The sequence below is a fragment of the Monodelphis domestica genome, chromosome 7 (genome assembly GCF_027887165.1).
Source record: "Monodelphis domestica isolate mMonDom1 chromosome 7, mMonDom1.pri, whole genome shotgun sequence".
In the NCBI taxonomy this organism is placed as follows: Eukaryota; Metazoa; Chordata; class Mammalia; order Didelphimorphia; family Didelphidae; genus Monodelphis; species Monodelphis domestica.
In genome coordinates, this window is record NC_077233.1 from 290,983,741 (window position 1) to 291,002,569 (window position 18,829).

At 36.5% G+C, this 18,829-nt stretch overlaps 1 protein-coding gene across 1 annotated transcript in view; it reads right to left on the reverse strand.

Moving 5' to 3' along the window:
• The window catches only part of SHC3 (SHC adaptor protein 3), a 150,521-nt gene that overhangs the window by 88,669 nt on the left and 43,023 nt on the right, over positions 1-18,829 (reverse strand). The window contains exon 2 of the mRNA XM_001375787.4: positions 18,023-18,093. Coding sequence (XP_001375824.2) covers positions 18,023-18,093 — 71 coding nt within the window. The remainder of the gene's footprint in view (positions 1-18,022; positions 18,094-18,829) is intronic.

The following is an 18,829-nucleotide window of genomic DNA, read 5'->3' on the forward strand; positions in this document are numbered from 1 at the left end:
AAACTTTTTTTACTAAAATAGAAAAAACTATAACAAAGTTCATTTGGAAGAACAAAATATGAAGAATATCAATGGATATAATGAAAAAAAATATGACAGAAGGTGGCCTTGCAGTCCCAGATTTAAACTATACTATAAAGCAGTGGTCATCAAAACAATTTGGTACTGGCTAAGAAACAGAAGGGAGGATCAGTGGAATAGACTTGGGGTAAGTGACCTCAGCAAGACAGTATATGATAAATCCAAAGATCCCAGCTTTTGGGACAAAAATCCATTATTTGACAAAAACTGCTGGGAAAATTGGAAGACAGTGTGGGAGAGATTGATTTTGGATCAACATCTCACACCCTACACCAAGATAAACTCAGAATGGGTGAATGACTTAAATATAGAGAAGGAAACTATAAGCAAATTAGGTGAACACAGAAGAGTATACATGTCAGATCTATGAGAAAGAAAAGACTTTAAAACCAAGCAAGAGCTAGAAAAAATGACAAAATGTAAAATAAATATTTTTGATTACATCAAATTAATAGGGTTTTGTACAAGCAAAACTAATGGAACCAAAATTTAGAAGGGAAGCAGCAAATTGGGGAAAAAATCTTCATAGCAAGAAACTCTGAGAAAGATCTAATTACTCAAATTTATAAAGAGCATGTTGTACAGCAAACACTGCAATCAAAGGAGCCACATCCCAACTTCCCTGAGCCTGATACAAACTTTAAGTAAAGCCTGAAACAAACAGCCCATCGCTGCTATAGAGTATCAGAGCTTCAGCAGAAGGGGCTACCCAAAAGAGGGCTGAAAGCCCTGGAGGGAGGTGGGAAAGCAGCCCACAATTATCTAAATCTTTCTTAGAAATCAGTCAAGAAGGGCAGAATGTTGTGGCCGACATATTTCTTTGAACGTTACGGAAGTCTTCACAAACACAAGGTGTTACTGTGATAATGTACTATCATTATGTACCGCCGTCTTCCTTGGGTCGCGGCTTCCTCGTGCGGTGGGGCGAAAACTTATCCAGCAATACAGGTCCCTGAGAGAAGGCTGGACCCTGGCCCGTCAGAATCCGAGACCGCCAGCCTTGGGAGAAGGTCTCTAAAGAGAGAGAAGCCCTGGGGCGCAGTGGCCGTGACGCAGAGGTGGGAAAAGCTGTTCACGTCTTCATTAGGGACGCACTTGCTCACTAAGCAAGTGATTCTAAAAGAGCACGCTGGGTGGAGACTTAAAGCTGTTGCTGACCATTTAAAGGCCTTTACATACCGGTAATGTTGGGAGTCAGCAGTTTAAAGAGTCAAGAGGGGCCCCCTCCGGGTGGCCATCTTGGGCTCGCACCCACAGCAGGGTGTGGTGGGCTGGTAGAAACCTTTGGTTAGAGGCCAGAGGCCAAAAGGATGTAAACAAGATTTGATGCCCCCTAAACTGTATGTGACTTTCTTAGCTGATCCCTATAATTTTATAAAGCAAACTGGATCGCTTTGACGACTCACGCAAAACTAATGATTCTGTTCTTAAAAAGCATAAAGGTGAATACTAGTATGATCACAAAAGGGTGGGGGCGGGGTTCCCCCTCAGAGCTGCATGAGGAAGTACAAGTGGCACCCACACACACGCAAAGCCAAACCGGAATCGTCATTGGGGGAGTCCCATCTCAGGCTTCCCAGAGGAAGTCTATGCTGAGGCTGAGGAGATGCTCTCAAGTGTTTGGGGAAAGAGAATAGCACAATCTTGAGGGGAAATCACCCAACTTTTGGCTGGTGCAGCTCCAAAAAGTAATTGATAAGATATCAGTAACTCTCAGCTCACGTGTCTACTTTCTTAGCTCTACAAGACTTCCAAAAGAAGGAAAGTAGCCTGAAGTTTTCCTGAAGGGAGATCTAAGAAAGGAGCAAGTGATCCTGACAGCAGACCAGTCACATAAGGAAATGAAACCAGAGCACCGCAGTCCACTGTGCTAAGTATCCGTTGACTATAAAAAACCTAACCCTGATCCCCCACGGCAAAACGTGACCTTCAAGCTTCCTCCAACAAGGTCTCTCCCATGAAAATCGCAGAGTGTATTCCTTGAAAGGTGTCATGAGAGAGCAGAATTGGTTCAATAATCCTCTAATCAGGAACATCGAGCAAAGCGCTCAAAAGCGAACCCTAAGCTAACCGCAGACATTCACTACAGACATCAAAAACTAGCAAATGCAAATTTCAAAATGATATCAGAGATCATGAGGACAGTCAGAATAATGTCACGCCAAGGCAGAAACCACCAGAGCACCGCAGAGTCTAACGAACTCAACACTCAGTCACTCAAACAGTGGCCAACGAATGCCTGAGGTCCAGGCTATGCCATGAAGGTTCAGTGAACAACTCGGAGAAATTGTTGGTTATTCTATTTCTTATATATGTAGAATGAGCCACGGCCAGAACCGAACATTAGTATTGTGCTCTTCAGGGTTTGGGGGGAAATTCCACAAAGCTTTCAACGAGACCAACCTTCTCCTTGAAACAAAGATCCATCTTTTTAAGATCAATAATTTTCCAGGATTGAGAGTCATGAAACATGGTTTCCTAAGCATTAAACCTATAGGTAAAAGAGCAAGGAAGAGAGATATCTGTGGTATCTAGGGATATTGAAGGGGCTGGCTAGTGGATCAGTGCATTGAGAACCAAATCTAGAGACAGGAGGTTCTGGGTTCAAATTTGACCATAGACACTTCCTACTTGTATGAGCCCAGGAAAATTACTTAAATTCCATTGGCTATCCCTTCCCACTCTTCTGCCTTGGAACAATTACACAGTATTGATTCTAAAACAGAAGGGAAGGTGTTCTGTGGTCTTTTTAAAAGAGAGATATAGAAGAAATTCCCTCAAACTTTGAGGAGAACTCTAGTGAAGATTTGTGGCAGAATATCCACAGGAGAAACACAGAATATGAAAACGTGGAAAGTTTGCAGTACAAACTAGCTATGGAAAACCTATAACCTGGGAAGATATATAAACTGATAGACAGACAGATGGACAGACGGATGGACAGATGGACAGACAGACAGATAGATAGATAGATAGATAGATAGATAGATAGACAGACAGACAGATCTAAAGAGCTACCAAAATATTAAAAGTACAAAAATCTGGAAATTGATGGTGGAGTTCAGAGTAAAGGTAAAAATAGGAATAAAGAAGATAAGAGGATTTAAAGAAAAATTCTAGACTTGAGATGGAAGGAATGCGAATCTACTTGAGAGCTAAAGAATTCAATTAGCTGTAAAAAATGAGAATAATTACCTTATATTACAACAGACTCAAAATAGATATGAGAACTGAATAATAAAGATCATACCATAAAATTTATATGGGAACCATATCAGGTAATGCCACGGCTATGCCAAGAGTATGAATTCTTAAAAGAGGAGATAGAGTCAAAATGCCACAGACAAAACAGTTAACTACAATTATATCAAATTGCAAACTTTTGCGCCAACAATATCAACAGAACTAAAATAAAAGGAAGAAAATGTTTGATCTGATATCAAACGTATATCTACATATGTATAACTAAGAGATAAAGAGATGTAAAATATATGACCACAAGGCATTCTTCAATAGGTAGATGGTCAAAAATATGAAAAAACAGGTTTTAAGAATTGTAAAATATTATTAACCATATGAAAGGATACTCCGCATCACTCATATTAAAAAAAGGAATACAAATAAAAAACCTGAAGTCCCACACCTAGTAAATTAGCAAGGATGAAAAATGACAGGAAAAGTCAATGCGGGAGGGGTTGTGGATAGACAAGAACAATATCTTACAGTTAGGGAAGCAATGAATTGGGATGGCCATTTTGAAAGGATTCTCAGGACACTTTCAGCTTTCGCTGTCAAACCACCATCTTTGTTACAGCAATTTTGAAAAACAATTTGGCGTTGTGCGAAGAAAGTAACGAAAGCATTTGTACCCTTGACCCAGAGATTCACTACCAGACAAAATAGAAATGTTCGGTATACATCTTAAGCAGCACTTTTTGTAGATGCAAAGAAGTAGAAACTAAATTTTGCCCATCATTGCAGAATAGCTAAATAAGATCCCGTCAATCACTCTAACATCGACATTACACAGTCTTTGGCAAATGTCCTCTCCCTATTACAGCCATGGTATAAGAATAATAAATATGGAGAAGCATTTAAAAACATATAAATTGGTGGAAAGATCATCAGAATGATTAGAATGATGACAAACCAATGAGGAAAACAATACCCACAATAAGCACAATGTAAATGGAAAAAACAACAAAACAAAACTGAATGCTGCAAACTTGGCCTCAAAAGAAGGAGCATGAGAAGGCATTTTTCCTCACCTTTTTGGCAGAGATGAAGTCCGTATTACATATGATGCCAGACTTCTTCAATGTGTTAAATAGTTTTGCTGCACATTTCCCTCTCTTTTTTAAATAAAAAGGATATCTAGAAAGGAAAGATATGCTGGGGAATGTATGTGATATACAAACCAAAATTATAAATAAAGGGACAAAGGGATTTTAAATGGGATGAAGATAAGGAGTTCAGTTTATCTGAGCATTTGGATATCAAATTTGGAACTGTCTCCACTTCTTTTAGGGAAGACTAAAATCCATAGGGCCACTGAATCTGATATTCTGCAATGATACAATACCTACCATCCCAACTAATTTCGTTCTGACTCCAAAATATAATAATTAGAGGAGTGTAATAGAAGGCCTTAAAATTTTCGTAATACAAAGTACCCCAAAGGTCTAAATGTGAGGTTCAAGCTTCTGAAGCTTTAAAATTGGATTGTGACTTTTGGGTTGCCCTATATATGAAGCCAAAGAGCTGGATAATCCACTTATGAATCTCTTAATTCTAGCTATCCCCTTTCCTTGTTGGAAAAACCTGCATGTCATGTTTCGGCATTAAGCAAATGACTGCATTGCAGCTGGAATATCCAAGTCACTGACAATAGCAAATTCACTGAGCATTCATAGAAAACCATCATGCATTCTAGACTACTCTGAAATAGAGCACTGCCATAAGCAGCTGGTTTCTCTGCTCTATTCCTATGTGCTGTCCAGTAAAGGTGAGACCTACATTTACAGCATCTCAATAAAAGCCCAGGAGACAAACTTCATCTGGCCAATGGAACTAGATAATAATTGCAGATCTTGCAGGAACATGGGAGCTAAAAAAACGTAATGGGTCTCCTGACCTTAGGTTTAAAAAAAGGAACCGCTCTCATAAAGAAGAGTCAGTCCACCACGGTGATTATCACTGAGCAATTCTCTATTACATTCTCTATTGCCTGGGCCCCTGGGTACCTTACCTAACAAACAAACAAGCTGAGACTCGGGAATCACATTTGCAACACCTTCTCCTTCATGGTAAAACAATTAACATTCATTCATTTATCCAATGTGCATTTATTAAGCATTCCCTCTGTGTCAGGAACCATGCTATGCTTTGCTACTTAAGTGAATGACATATAGTGAAGAAAAGATGTCTGGTGACTCCAATGCACTGAAGCCATGGTATATTACTATGTTAAAAGAATTTCCTCCCTTCATACACACTGGCTCACTTTTTGTCAGAATTCTGAGCAGGTGGTTTCTCTTTTCCCAGGCCTCTCAGTTGTAACCCCGCACCCATTCATTCCCAAACTAAGAGCCCTCCTTTTCTCCACCAGGGTTGCTTGCTGAGCAGTTACTATCAGTTTTGCTGAAATCCCAATTGTAGCCCCAGCACAGGATTCATACAACTGCACTTCTTCCTCATCACTCTGCCAAATTCCCTCTGCACAAAAAGAGCATACTAGTATTCTAATCTCAGCAAGATGACAGAGACAAGTTGAAAGGAACGATTGCAAGGGTTCGGACCCTGTAGTAAACAGACTACTACTCAGCTCTGCCAAAGGATAGGCTAGCCTTCTAGTAGTTCCACTTGCATAGATGTGGAGGTAAATCAATGCAGTCCTTATATGGTCAGGGTTCTCCTAGAGACCAAGTAATTCGATAAATCTTGTAAACCTGACCCTGATATCCTGGCATCACCAAAAGCACAGATGACCACCAAGTAGAGCCTAAGGGAACAGAGAAAAGCTGAAAGGAGGTATTATTTGTTTTAATCAGGACATGTTTGAGTAGACAGAAATTACAATTGCATAGGATTTCGCCTAAATTATCCAGATAATTCCTGAGTATTACATGCTATTTAGGGTAGGGATATCGGAGAAATCAAAATATGGATGATATTAAGAAAAAGAATGAAGTTCTGGTGTCAGTTTCAAGGCAAGCCAAAGAGGCTCAACTTGTTTTAACACAAACCCCAGGATAAAAGGTACACACAATCAAGACAATGTTCCAAGGGGAAAATGTTTTTAATTAAATGCACCATAGCACTGTATCACACAGAGAGGCAGTACTATTAAATGCACAGTGACAGGAAAATAGTTTAGGAACAAATATATTTATAAATAACCCATATTTATAAAAGGAAAAGCTAATGACTCTTAACTATGGTTCTAAAACCATTTTGATTCACAGAAATGTGTATAGAGGAAAAAGGTGAAGGTTAAGTAGAGTCCAGGATGGTTTGTTTTCTGTTCTATGCTTCTTTTGTTGTTGTTTAGTTGCTTAGTTGGGTCTGAATCATTCTAACTGAATCCAGGGTTTTCTTGGCAAAGATACCAGAGTGATTTGTCATTTCTTTCTCCGGCTTATTATACAGAAAATTGATTAATTAAGAACATTGAGGCAAGCAAGGTTAAATAACTTGCCTGGGGTCACACAGCTAGTAAGTGTCTGAGGGCTGATTTGAACTCAGGAAGATGAGTCTTTCTAATTCCAGGGCAGCCCCCTAACCGCTTGCCCCCTAGTTGCTCTTCTGTAGTTCTACTAGCCTCTAAAATAAAGTTTTCATATATGTTTTAGCTCTCTTTTTCCTAATATGGTTTAGTTAAGTCAATATTAGTGCTTTTAGAAATGAAAAAATGTTAACAATCATATGCTTTGATGAATTTACATCCAATTAATATACATCAGCTGAATACTAAAAAATGTAAATATGCAAATACAAGTCTTTGGTTAATGTCCAATTATGAAAGAACATCTGCTGCTATCGTCCCCTTACTGGATGCATTTCCAACTATGGAATACTACAGAATTAGTTCTTATATGCAACAGAGTTAAACATAAGCTATCACATACCCTCCATTAGTATAAAGTAAATGTATCCACTGCCTGCCTGTTCCATTTGCAAAGTCCAGAAGCTACTTTATATCCTCTCGGAAAGGAGAAAAAACTATCAAAATAAAATTCAACAATCATTTACCTTTCGGGTTTGGGTCATTCATGAATATGAAGATCGTATCTAAACTGGTATTTCGGAGTGCTCTCTAGCTCTACCAACCTTCTGATTCGATTGTTAGGGACACAATCTAAAGAAACAAAGAATTGTCCGACATGTGCCTTACTTGCCCTAGCTTTTACATGTTTCGGGCACATAGTAGGTTCATCCATTGCTGGTTCTACCCCTTCTTTTTACTTCCATGAGAGACTCCCTGATAATAGGGAAGCTTCTATAAAGAACCGAAATGTGTCAGTAAATATTGTATTGCTTTCAACTACATTGATAGACAACGTTTCCGTCCTCCAAATAATACGGGCGGGCGACACAATACCGTTTCCCGCATCATGTTTATGGGTCAATTTTGAATGTTGCGTGCAGCAAAGAAGTAGCTTCGTGAGATAGTGATGTTGCACACGCAAAATGGACTTTCAAATAGCTAATAAACTGCACACACATTGTGAGTGATTAGTCCGTCTAATGTGACAAAATCATGCAGAGTAGAATAAGTTCAAAATGTCATGTGATGCAAACAAATTCAACAATTCATGATTCGATGGATTTTAAGTCATGAATATTAGGAAAAAATTACATTTGCTTTTGATATTAATTTGGAAGCAGGATAAATAATGTGTGAGGCCTCTCCTAGAGACATCACAAAAATGAGTGAGGAGGAAACACCACCGCCAGAGTGACCTTACCTCCCCCAAAGCCTTGGGTCACTCCAACTTCTCAATCCAAGGGGAAAGGTCTTAACTGGATGTGAATGAGACCTGGTTGGGCCGGTATCCACTAGAGAATCGGAGTATAAATTAGACCAAAATGTCAGATGCATTGTTGGTGAGATGCCTGAAATCGAATCCATACTTTTATCCTCTTCTTTTCAACAGAGGGAAATTCTGTGGCCCTTTATCTATCCAGGTACTTTCGGGTTTTTTCTTACAATGAACTCCAGTCATAGCTACCAGAATTTAGGAACCTTGTTTCTTTTCAAGGCATTATCTGTATGCCTTTGCTGTTGGAAAACACGTGTAAAGTACAATACCCGGCCAATTCCAATGATTGTTGGCTAAGCCTATCTATCAGTAAGCAATCAGAAATAGAGAAAGGAAAATCTGGCCCAAAACAAGAAGAAAAAGTTTCCCAGTACAGACAGATTCTAGTTTCTGTGATTTAAAAAATATTCTAGAGCATGCTTTAAACTATCTTTTTGAACCCAGAGAGACTTAACGTGAAAAAGAGGTGAAAAAGAGGCAAGTGCAGGGAGTTGCTACAGTTGTGTCCAAGGGCCTTCTTTCATATATCATGTCCCCATGTACTTATATCCAACATTAAATGTCCTTCTCCATATATGTGAGAATTCACATAAGGTTTTTTTGGAGGGGTTTTCTGAGTTTTAAGATTTTTCTCTCTTATTTTCTTCCTCTCATTATTTGTATATCCTTTCATTCAGGTCTGCCTCTTTGACACAAGAAAACCAAACCAAAATCAGCTCAACATTCAAAATCATCAAGAAAAATTTTACATGTTGAATATCCTTAGCTAAGTTTTGTTTCCATCTTCTAGCTTTTTTCTAGAGGATTTTTCTCTCTTTTTCCTTTTTTCCTTTCTTTCAGGTGCTAAATAGAGGAACAATTTCTTATTGATTCAGTGAATTTTTTATCCAGTTGGGATTTTTTTTACTCTTATTTTCTTATTTTTTGTATCATTAGTTTTGAGGCCTTTGTTATATTATTGTGTTATTGGCAACTTCTGAGACAGTAGATAAAGCACTAGTTCTGGAATGAGGAAGATCTTTAAATTCAGTCTCAGAGACTAACTAGATTTGTGACCTTTGGAAGCCCTTGCTTGTCTTAGTTTCGTCAACTGTAAAAGGAGGCTAATAATTATCTTCTTTGAAGAGTTGTTCTGAGATTCAGATGAAATAGCATCTTTTACAAAGCACTTAGCACAGTGCCTAAAACATAGTAAGTACCACATAAATGTTTTTTCCTCCCTTCTATGTTTTCCCATAAGTCTTCTTTCTCCTTTGACCAAACCACTATACTTCATAGGATTATGAATGTTGATTTTCTCATGGTAAACTTGAAGTTTCCCAGAGAAGTTGTTTGTGAAAACAGGAAGGTAGATCCTGTAGCTGTAGTGTGTTCAGATGCACCAGCTAGTCCAAGAATGTCAAATTTTATTGGAAACAATTCCAGACTATTCAAAATTAAATAATATTCTATTAGCAACAAACTGGGATAGAATTTGTGTTCACTTTAACCATCTATGCAGTGTAAAGATTTATACAATAAGTCAAGTATTATATTTATAAGATTTATAAAATAAAAAAACTGGAGTTAAAAGGATGCTCACTCACTTAAGCTGTGAGAAAAAAAGAGGATGAGGGAGGAGTTACAGCCAACTTAAAACTAATTACACAATCATGCAAACACAAGGATGCAGGGAAAGTAATGCTGGGAGGTACAGAAGGAATTCTGGGGAACATAGTTCATAGGTTAAAGGTTTTCCAACTATACATTTTCCCCCTGGGATCCTATTTGGAGACCAGTTTCCCCAAAAGGATCATGGAAACATAACTAACTTATAAATTGCAATAATTTGTGGATAAAAAGAAAAGAGAACAAAACTAATGATTGTTACATTGACAAAAAGCCAATTAGGGGGCAGCCCCGTTGGAAATAAGAGTATACATTCAAAACAAATATATTCAACCCCCAAAGTTTAAATTCGCCATATCTCAAGTTCACTCTGAGTCTTCTGGTACAGTGGTGGTCTCTGCAGGCATCTTCAGGGCACCTTCTCCAAACAGATCACCTTCTGGATTCTGGGAGGTAGTCTCTTGTTTCTTATCCTAAAATTACTCTCAAAACAATTTATATTTTGCATTATAGAATAATAATATAGTTCCCCCTGAGGAGGATAGTGACAAACAGAGGGATCACTCAGGGATGCAAGGCTGAATTATGAGGTATATGAAGCAATTGGCCGAAGAAATCAAAAACCTCAAAAAAATCAAAATAAAAGAGAAAAAATAACTTCTGGATGAAATACAAAATGTCAAAGGCTTATGGCTAAAAAATTCTAAGTAAAGGAAAAACAAATCTATAACAGGTCCTTGAATCAGGGCCCAATTTAAATGATTTAAGCAATTATGCACTTGCCCAATAAGTAGCTAGGACTACAGAAAGTTTGCCACACTATGAAAGACAGAAAAGGGACTAGATTATGGGAGCCAGGTAGGAGCCAAAGTGAGATGCTTGGTAGAAAGTGGAATGAGGAACACCTTCCTTTGACATATGTCAAAACAGTTGCAACCTTGAACCCCAAACAAGTTCAGGTCCCCTTGACTTGGCTCAAAATGTCATCAGTCCCATTGGGATCTGGTCTCTTTGACCTTGTGCTCGATAGGCACTATGCAGGTAGCTTTGTATTTCTTTAGCACTGTATAGTAGCTCTTTTTGTATTCCCTTCTCTTGGAATCACACAGAATTATTAAATAACGTTCCATAATTTTTTAAACAATCAATAGCATTATTCTATAGTCTAAAGCTTTTTGAGTATGCATTAATATTAGAACAAATGTAATTTAAACTTATTGTAAAATCAAAAAAGTTAAAGGAAATCTCAATACTATTGATATGTGCTTCAAATACAAAAAGAAGAGAAAAATAAAACTCAAAATACTACATTGTACATGCAAGGAAAAACAATAATAAAAATGTTTTAAAAATAAAAAATATATATAGCTTATAATCAGTGACACACTGTGTCAGCCAAAGAGAGGCAGAATACAAAGATTTCTCACCCCAAATGAGATCCATTTCCTTTTCAAATTTTACCATGAAACACTGTGTGAGTGCAAATGATTTTCACAATAATATAGTAGATAATTCACATTTAAAGAAAGTACCAAAGTTCCCAAAATTCACAATAGCCCAATTAATTACAATAGTAAACAAACCCCCTATCATATTTTGCATGAGTTGCTGTATGACATTTAAAAAAAATCCTATGAGCTGATAGATATTTGTCACAATTTTTTACAGATGTAGCAAATCTTTTCCTTGGCAAAGATATTTTTTAACAAAGTCTATTACTGCCATTATTTCAAAATTTGGCAGAAAAGACTAGGAAAAAACCCACAAACCTCTATATTGTTGAGGAAAACCTTTTGGAATCTATAACATCACCAAGAAATCTAGATTTTTCTTGTGGAAGTAGATTCATGCTTGCAGAAGCTCCTTTCGGCTTCCTGCTTTATATAAAACCTTTTTTCTGTCAGGAACTTCTATTTGGTTCTCTACCTTTGATTCAACATTCTTTATAATATATATATATATATATATTTTAAAATATCACTCTAGAAACTACTAAATATCTAACGTCATTTCTGAAAACCTCTTAAAATTGCAATTTAAATTCTTAGCTCATTAAATTCTCTAAAAGTTGTATACAACTGTAACCAATTTTGATGAAGTCCATCCATCATCTATATATGTGACAATTAACAAAGGGAAAATGAAAGAAAAGGCTGTGAGGGAAACATGTGGTCTTGAATCTACTGACAAGGTTTGGGAAAGATGTTCATGGACTTTTACAATGATATTTTGTTCTTCAGCAAAGGTACAAAATAAAGAATAGCATAACAAAACAGTACTGATTAGATAAATAATATATGAATTTTAAAATATTAAACCTTAAAACAATCAGTAAATACAATAATATAAGCAAATGACAAGATACAGGCAGACAGTATAGTCAGAATCCTTTTCATGAATTCACGAATAGATTTGTTCACTATTATAAAGGGGAAGAAACTGAAAATGGTTAGGAAGCAACAAAACAATGGAATCTGAAAAGATTTAAATTCACCACCAAATCTCAGTAAGATTCTTTTCCACCCACCACCCACCACATTTATCACCCATTTAGATTTCTTTTACCACGGCTCTGAAGTTTCTCATATACCCACTGGGCAGAATCTCTATTCTGCATGTTGAGAGTATTTAAGACTTTCAAAACTTTGTCAAAATATTTCAGTTTGGTCTGCAATTCAAGTAGTTTAAGCAGAGTAGCCTGGTGCATATTCTTGAGGACAAGGAAACAGAATGGTAAATAGTCAATGAAAATACAAACTGCTAGTAAAAAAATTCAAGCAGAGCTAATAGGCATTAGTTAGCTCAAGCAATTCAAACTGTTCCCCAAAAGCTTGAGGCATGCTTTGCAACAGCATTTTGTTCTGAGAAACAACTTAATGAAGTTTATTTACAGAGTAAACAACCTAGGAGGCAAAACTTAGAGGGAGAACAATAGCACATTACCATATGAGAGTACTCCTCAATATTTTGGGTAGAAGGGAGAAAAAAAATCCCAAATCCACTGATTTGGGCTAATGTTCCCTCAAAAACAAAAACATCAGAGGGTTCCCCTTCCTGTGAAAAAATATTCTGAGTCATAAGCCAGGAGCCAAGGATCAACTTAAGAAATTTGGCTTAGAAACTAAAAGGGAGTTAGACTGAATAGCGTGATTTCACTTCTCCACACTGAAAAATGGCTAGCTCAGGCTCAAAAACCCACGTGGGGTGGGGAAAGGGATGGCCAAAAAGATTGGGGAATCTCACCCTCTGCAGAGACTTGAATCAGAGATAGCAGTGGGAGGCGGCAGTGGAGCAGCTCTTTCCAATAGCACACAGCGGGAGGATAAAACCTGCTCCCAGGCTTTTGTGGTTGGTGGTAACAACAGTAGCAGTAGTGGGTGGAGTGCTGACTCAAGAAGATAATGGGAAAGCAGGCAGGTGGGCAGGAACACAGGCTTGAAAAAATTTATTTATTCTAACTTAAAAATATTTGAGAATTCTATCTCTTCATAGTAAGCCATAATGTAAAGATTAAAATTAATATACAATAACCCAAGCATTATATTGATAAGATTTATTACAATAAAAAACTGAGTTAAAAAGGCTCTAACTCACCTCAGCCATGAGAGGAAAAAAAAAGAGGACAAGGGAGGAGATACAGCCAACTTATAACCAATCACACAATTACATAAATGTGAGGATTCGGGGAAAGGGATGCTGGGAGATACAGAAGGAATTCTGGGGGATGTAGTTCAAAGGTTCAAGATTTTCCAACTATACAACAGCCAGTACAGAGGCTGACAGGAAGACTAAGACAAATGATGGTGGTGAACACCACTAAGGCATTGACTCTTCCAACTCAGTAGATTCTGATTAATTTTATTTTAGTGATTCCCTCATACTAGAACAATTTATTGCAGAAATTCAGCGAGATGACTCAGCAGAGATGATTCATATGATTATAGATGTTCTCTCCTAAAGACTACAATTAATGGCAGAATAGATGAGTTTGGGACTTTCACTTGAAAATGTATTCTCATTGTATATTTTGGACATACAATGTACCTGAGAAGTAACTCAAGAGGATCTACTTCACTTATTCCTACCATTCTAGGATGATGTAGGAAAATTCCTTTATCTAACATAGACAACCTCAGAAATTGTCTGCAAGAACTATTGCTCAATCATCACAGACTCCTTCAACTTATATGTGATGCCTATGATTGTGGCAAAGAATAAGAATGAGGAGATGTGAATGTACATAATCTCTAAATAAGAGAACTGAAGAAGACTAATACATCATGCAAATGTCTAGTAGGCATTTCTGTGACAGAGGAAGATCTTTTAATCTATCCAGCTAGATATTACCAATCAAGTGTATGCCTCAAAACTCTCAGTACATGCCCCTTTTAATTGCCTGGAAAATTGGTATATTTGGGTGACTCCATTTTGGAAAGCCACTAGAAGAATGTGAGGAGAGAAAGTGTTAGATTGGCTAGGGGAAGTTGGTCTGAAATTATCAACTGATGAGTGACTATTTTGTAGAACCTCTATCAAGAATCGAGTTCACATAGTATTTCATCAGAAAGGTATGATCACTAATCCAGAGAAAACATGTGCTCCTTAATTAGGCATATCCAATAAGCTTTCAATATTTAATTTCATTTAAATTCTTCCCTGGAGGGGGGATAGCTGTGTAGCTCAGTAGATTGAGAGTCAGATCTAGAGATGGGAGGTCCTAAATTCAAAACTGATCTCAGACCCTTCCCTAGCTGTGTGGCCTGGGGCAAGTCACTTAACCCCCATTGCCTAGCCCTTACCACTCTTCTGCCTTAGAACCAATACATAGTAAGGCAAAAAGTAAGGGTTCTTTTTTTTTAATAATCTGGTCTATATTTTTGCCAATTTGTAAAAAAAAATTACACTACTAATGTTAAGACACTAAATCCTCTCACCTGTGGATAATGATTTAAGGGAACCAAAGAAGGACAAGAAAGGTCAATTTGCTTTAAAACTATGAAAACATTTGAAGATTGTTGGATGTACAAATATGAACAAGCTTTCAAAAGCTTGATCAATTGCCTTAGACACGTACAAGTCATGTGGTGTTTTTCTGGATAGAAATGGTACCCTGAAGGGTGTGTATTAGGAAAGTCATGGTTCCCTGAAACAATTGAATTCACCGTCAAAGACTTAGCAAGAGTGTGAACTCACTATCTCCTACACAATTTGGTGTTCTTGGCTTTCAGATGGACTATCAATGAAAATTTTTTTTAAAAGCTAAATGTAAATGGAACTAAATCCAAGTGTAGAATAATAATATACTAACTTCCATTTTGACCAAGCCCAAGACAGATGTTGCATGCCAGGGATGGGTGGCAGCATCTTCCAATTATGACCTTAACATACTCTACTAGCCAAAGAAGACATACTGATATTGTTTCCCAACAGCCATTTAATACCAAAATTCTAGTGATACCTAAGGAAAGTGTAGAAGATATTTATGATACTCAATAAGCTGAGAGTTTGGATTTTCTACTTGACCCCTTACCAGCAGAGTTAATGAATCTTATTTAATAGACTAACCATCTTTACCTCAGTTGTCTATAAATATATAGTTGTGAGATCTAAACACTTAGGAAGAAAGGATTGAGTGAAGAGATACAAGCCAAGTAGTAAGGACAAAAAGAAAAAAAGTTTCAAGTTCTATTCTGGAGAAGTTACTTTAGAATGAACGGCAGAAGTTTGATTTTGCAATGCCATTCATTCTATACTGGACTGCAGTTGATGAGAGAGACAGACAGACAGACAGACAGACAGAGACAGAGAGACAGAGGAGACAGAGAGAGCAAAAAGAACCACCATGACAATCCATGACTTCATTCCAGAAGAGCATAAAAACAAAGATTTATATGATACCAAATTCAATATAAAGAACTGTAGTTGGGTGGTATTTTCCTGAGAAATCTTGATGTTCGTGGAACACACAAAATTAGTCAACAAAGTTGTCAAAATCCTGGAAACTTGACTTTGCAAAATAGCCCCAGAGAGGACTAGAGATGTCCCATAGACAATTCACTAGAAACACTTATTATATGTTAGGAGCTCTTCCTGATAATTAAGGGTGTATTGTTATTTTATTCTTTTGGCTCAATCTACCCATAAGCAATTAATGTTTTCCTAATTATATAAGTCTATATTTCTGCAAACATTGTTTTAACTCTTTTGAGTGTCTTGGTAGATACACTCCAAAATATTTAATAACTTCCATAATTATTCTGAAAAGGCTTTTTCTTTCTAGCTATTCCTACTGAGGTTTTGGTAGTTGTATATTAGAACACTGATGATTTCTGAGATTTATCTTATAATGTAAATCTTGGCTTAACTTATTCAATTAATTTTTTTTCAGTTTTAAAAATCTTTTGGTAGTTTGATGTAGCATCAAATACGTAAATTACTTTTAGGATTCCTGAGTGGGGTGATGATCTTCTTTATTATGTAGAAGAGTGCTATATGCATAAACCCCGAAGAGTGTTTTGGGGGAATCTGGGATCCTTTATGTCTGAACACATCACCAGCTTCTCACATGTTATTTGTCTATAAAAATTTGTTTTGAACATTCTCTTAACCACATTATTTCCTAGAAGTGATTTTCAGATATAGCTAAAATAAGAAAAATACTTCATAATCAATACGAGGCAATAGGAAACTTGAGATATACATAAAATTTGTTAAGCAACTTCTTTTTAAACATAGCAATAGAATGTTAGAAAGAACTGGGTGCAAATCTCTCATCTGATCCAGTGACTACTATGGCAAAGGCTTATCACAATCTCTCTGAGCCTCGATTTTTGCTTCAGTAAAGTGGGGCTAATAATGCCTACAGTACCCTACCTCATAGGAAACATAGCCATAGAGTTTAGTAAGAACAATCTGGGTTCAAGCCCTTTCTCCAATATATTCTGATGCTAGACATATCATTCAACCTTTCATTACGCTAAGCAACTGATTAAGATTTCACACCAACCACTCATATTAGACCAAGGAATTTCCTCATTGAGAGCTCCCTACATCAATGAAATTATAAATTTTGACATCCCGCCTTCCCCCAAAAAAGTACTTATCTCACAAAGCTATTAAGAAGATTTTATATTTAATTAAATTAATTGCTTTGCACATGTTAAGGCACTGTTTTCATGTTTTGCTCGTCTTGAATTCAGAGACTGGGGTTAAAATCCTACCTCTGTCACTGCCAGCTGTGTCGTGTTTCTTCTTCTACAATCTGTTAATTTTTAGTCTGTCTGTGAGTAATCTGAAAAGCTAGACATCACGAGATTTTACCAAAGCTATTTAAAATATCCATCTTTTCAGAAATTCTAGAAATTGCATAAAGAATTCAGTGTGACTACTCAACCTCATTCTCTTCTTTAACAGTTCCTAATCCACATCTAGCATTTGTTGGCCCTTGATAGCAACAGAATGTTTTCCTTTGAAGTATTCCATCAACATAAATTACAAACAATGAGAGGCACGTTTCCTTATAACTTATATTAGCAGGCACATTGAAACAAAGAGAAAAAATATCATTTAGATCTTTGCTTATAAAAATAAAATCATCAAAACCATTTCCTAGCTTCATTTTTTTAGTTTGTTAACTTTCTATGTTATTATTCATATAACGATGACATTATGCTTGGCTTGGCAGGATTGCAAAATACTGAACTGTCCCCTCTCGAGGAAATTTACCATGTATAAATTGATCGACTGTACTAAAAAATTGTTTTTCTACCTATACAATTAGGTTACTTGAAAAATTAACTATTTCCAACAAAAATTCTATTTACTATCCTTTATGTTTTGTTGAATGTACATAATAAAGGACCTAGAAGAAACCTACCAAATTCTCTATGGAAGACTCAAGGAAGGACATTGATAAGGACTGTACAGTCTCAAAAAGCATGAAGAGGTTGTAATATTTTGCATGGATATAAATGTTGGAAATTTATAATCACATATTTGTTGTCTTTCCATTAAACTTATATACATATAGTCCTGGTTTATAAACTGAAAAAAGTAAACATTATTATAATAAGATGAGAGAAATAAGAAAGTAGAAGAAATTCTAAATGGATATTTTGCTTTCTTTCTATAACAAATATATCCATGTAAATGAAGAAGTACTATAGGAATACCTTCAAGGTCTCTCATCATCCTATAAACCAGATAGCAATGGTCCACTGGAAAGTATTGGAAATTTCTAGGTGCAGAAATAAGAATATTCAGAAATAAAAAAGAAAGAAAGCAATTCTTACCTTGTAATCTGAGTTCTTGTACTAAAGTCAAGAGATCTCATTGAACGTAAAACTTCTAAGCAGCCCAAATACTGAAGAAGGAAAAAATAAACGTAAATGGCAAGCATTGAAAATTAAAAGGAAAAAGAAAAAATGCATGAATAAAATCATGGCAATTAAGTGATTCTATAGATTACTTAAATATTTTTTACCATTTTTTCTTTATTATGAAGCTTTTCCTTATTTTATAGCTCATAACACTTCTTTTTAAAATTTTTTTCTGTTCATTTGTTCAGTCATGTCCGACTTTTCTTGGCAAAGATATTTAAAGTAGTATCTTCCCATTTCCTTCTCCAGCTCATTTTGCAAATGAGAAAACTGAGGCAGCAGAGCTAAGAGAGTTGCTCAGGGTCACAAAGGCAGTCAGTGAGATTAGATTTGAACTAAGGCAAATGAGTACTTCTGACTCCAGGCCCAGCACTCTGTCCACATCACCATCTAGCTACCCTTTTTTTCACTTGATAAGCTTTTATTTTCATTCTCTTTGATTCCCCCACTGGGAAAAAAAGGAAAGCAAAATCCCTGTAACAAACCTGCATAGTTAAGCCAAACTTTCACATGGGCTCTGTATCTCTCTCAATGGAGGTCTCGATTCCATGCAAAAGCATGTGTCTTCTACCTTGAGTCACTCATCTCTGTCAGGAGGTGCGTACTAAGCTTTATTACTTTGTTGGAATTGATGTTGGTTATGTTGAGCAGAAGTTTTAAATTGTTACTCTTTAAATCTGCTTTGTTTAAATTGATACTCCAGTAAGTGTTGTACAAAGT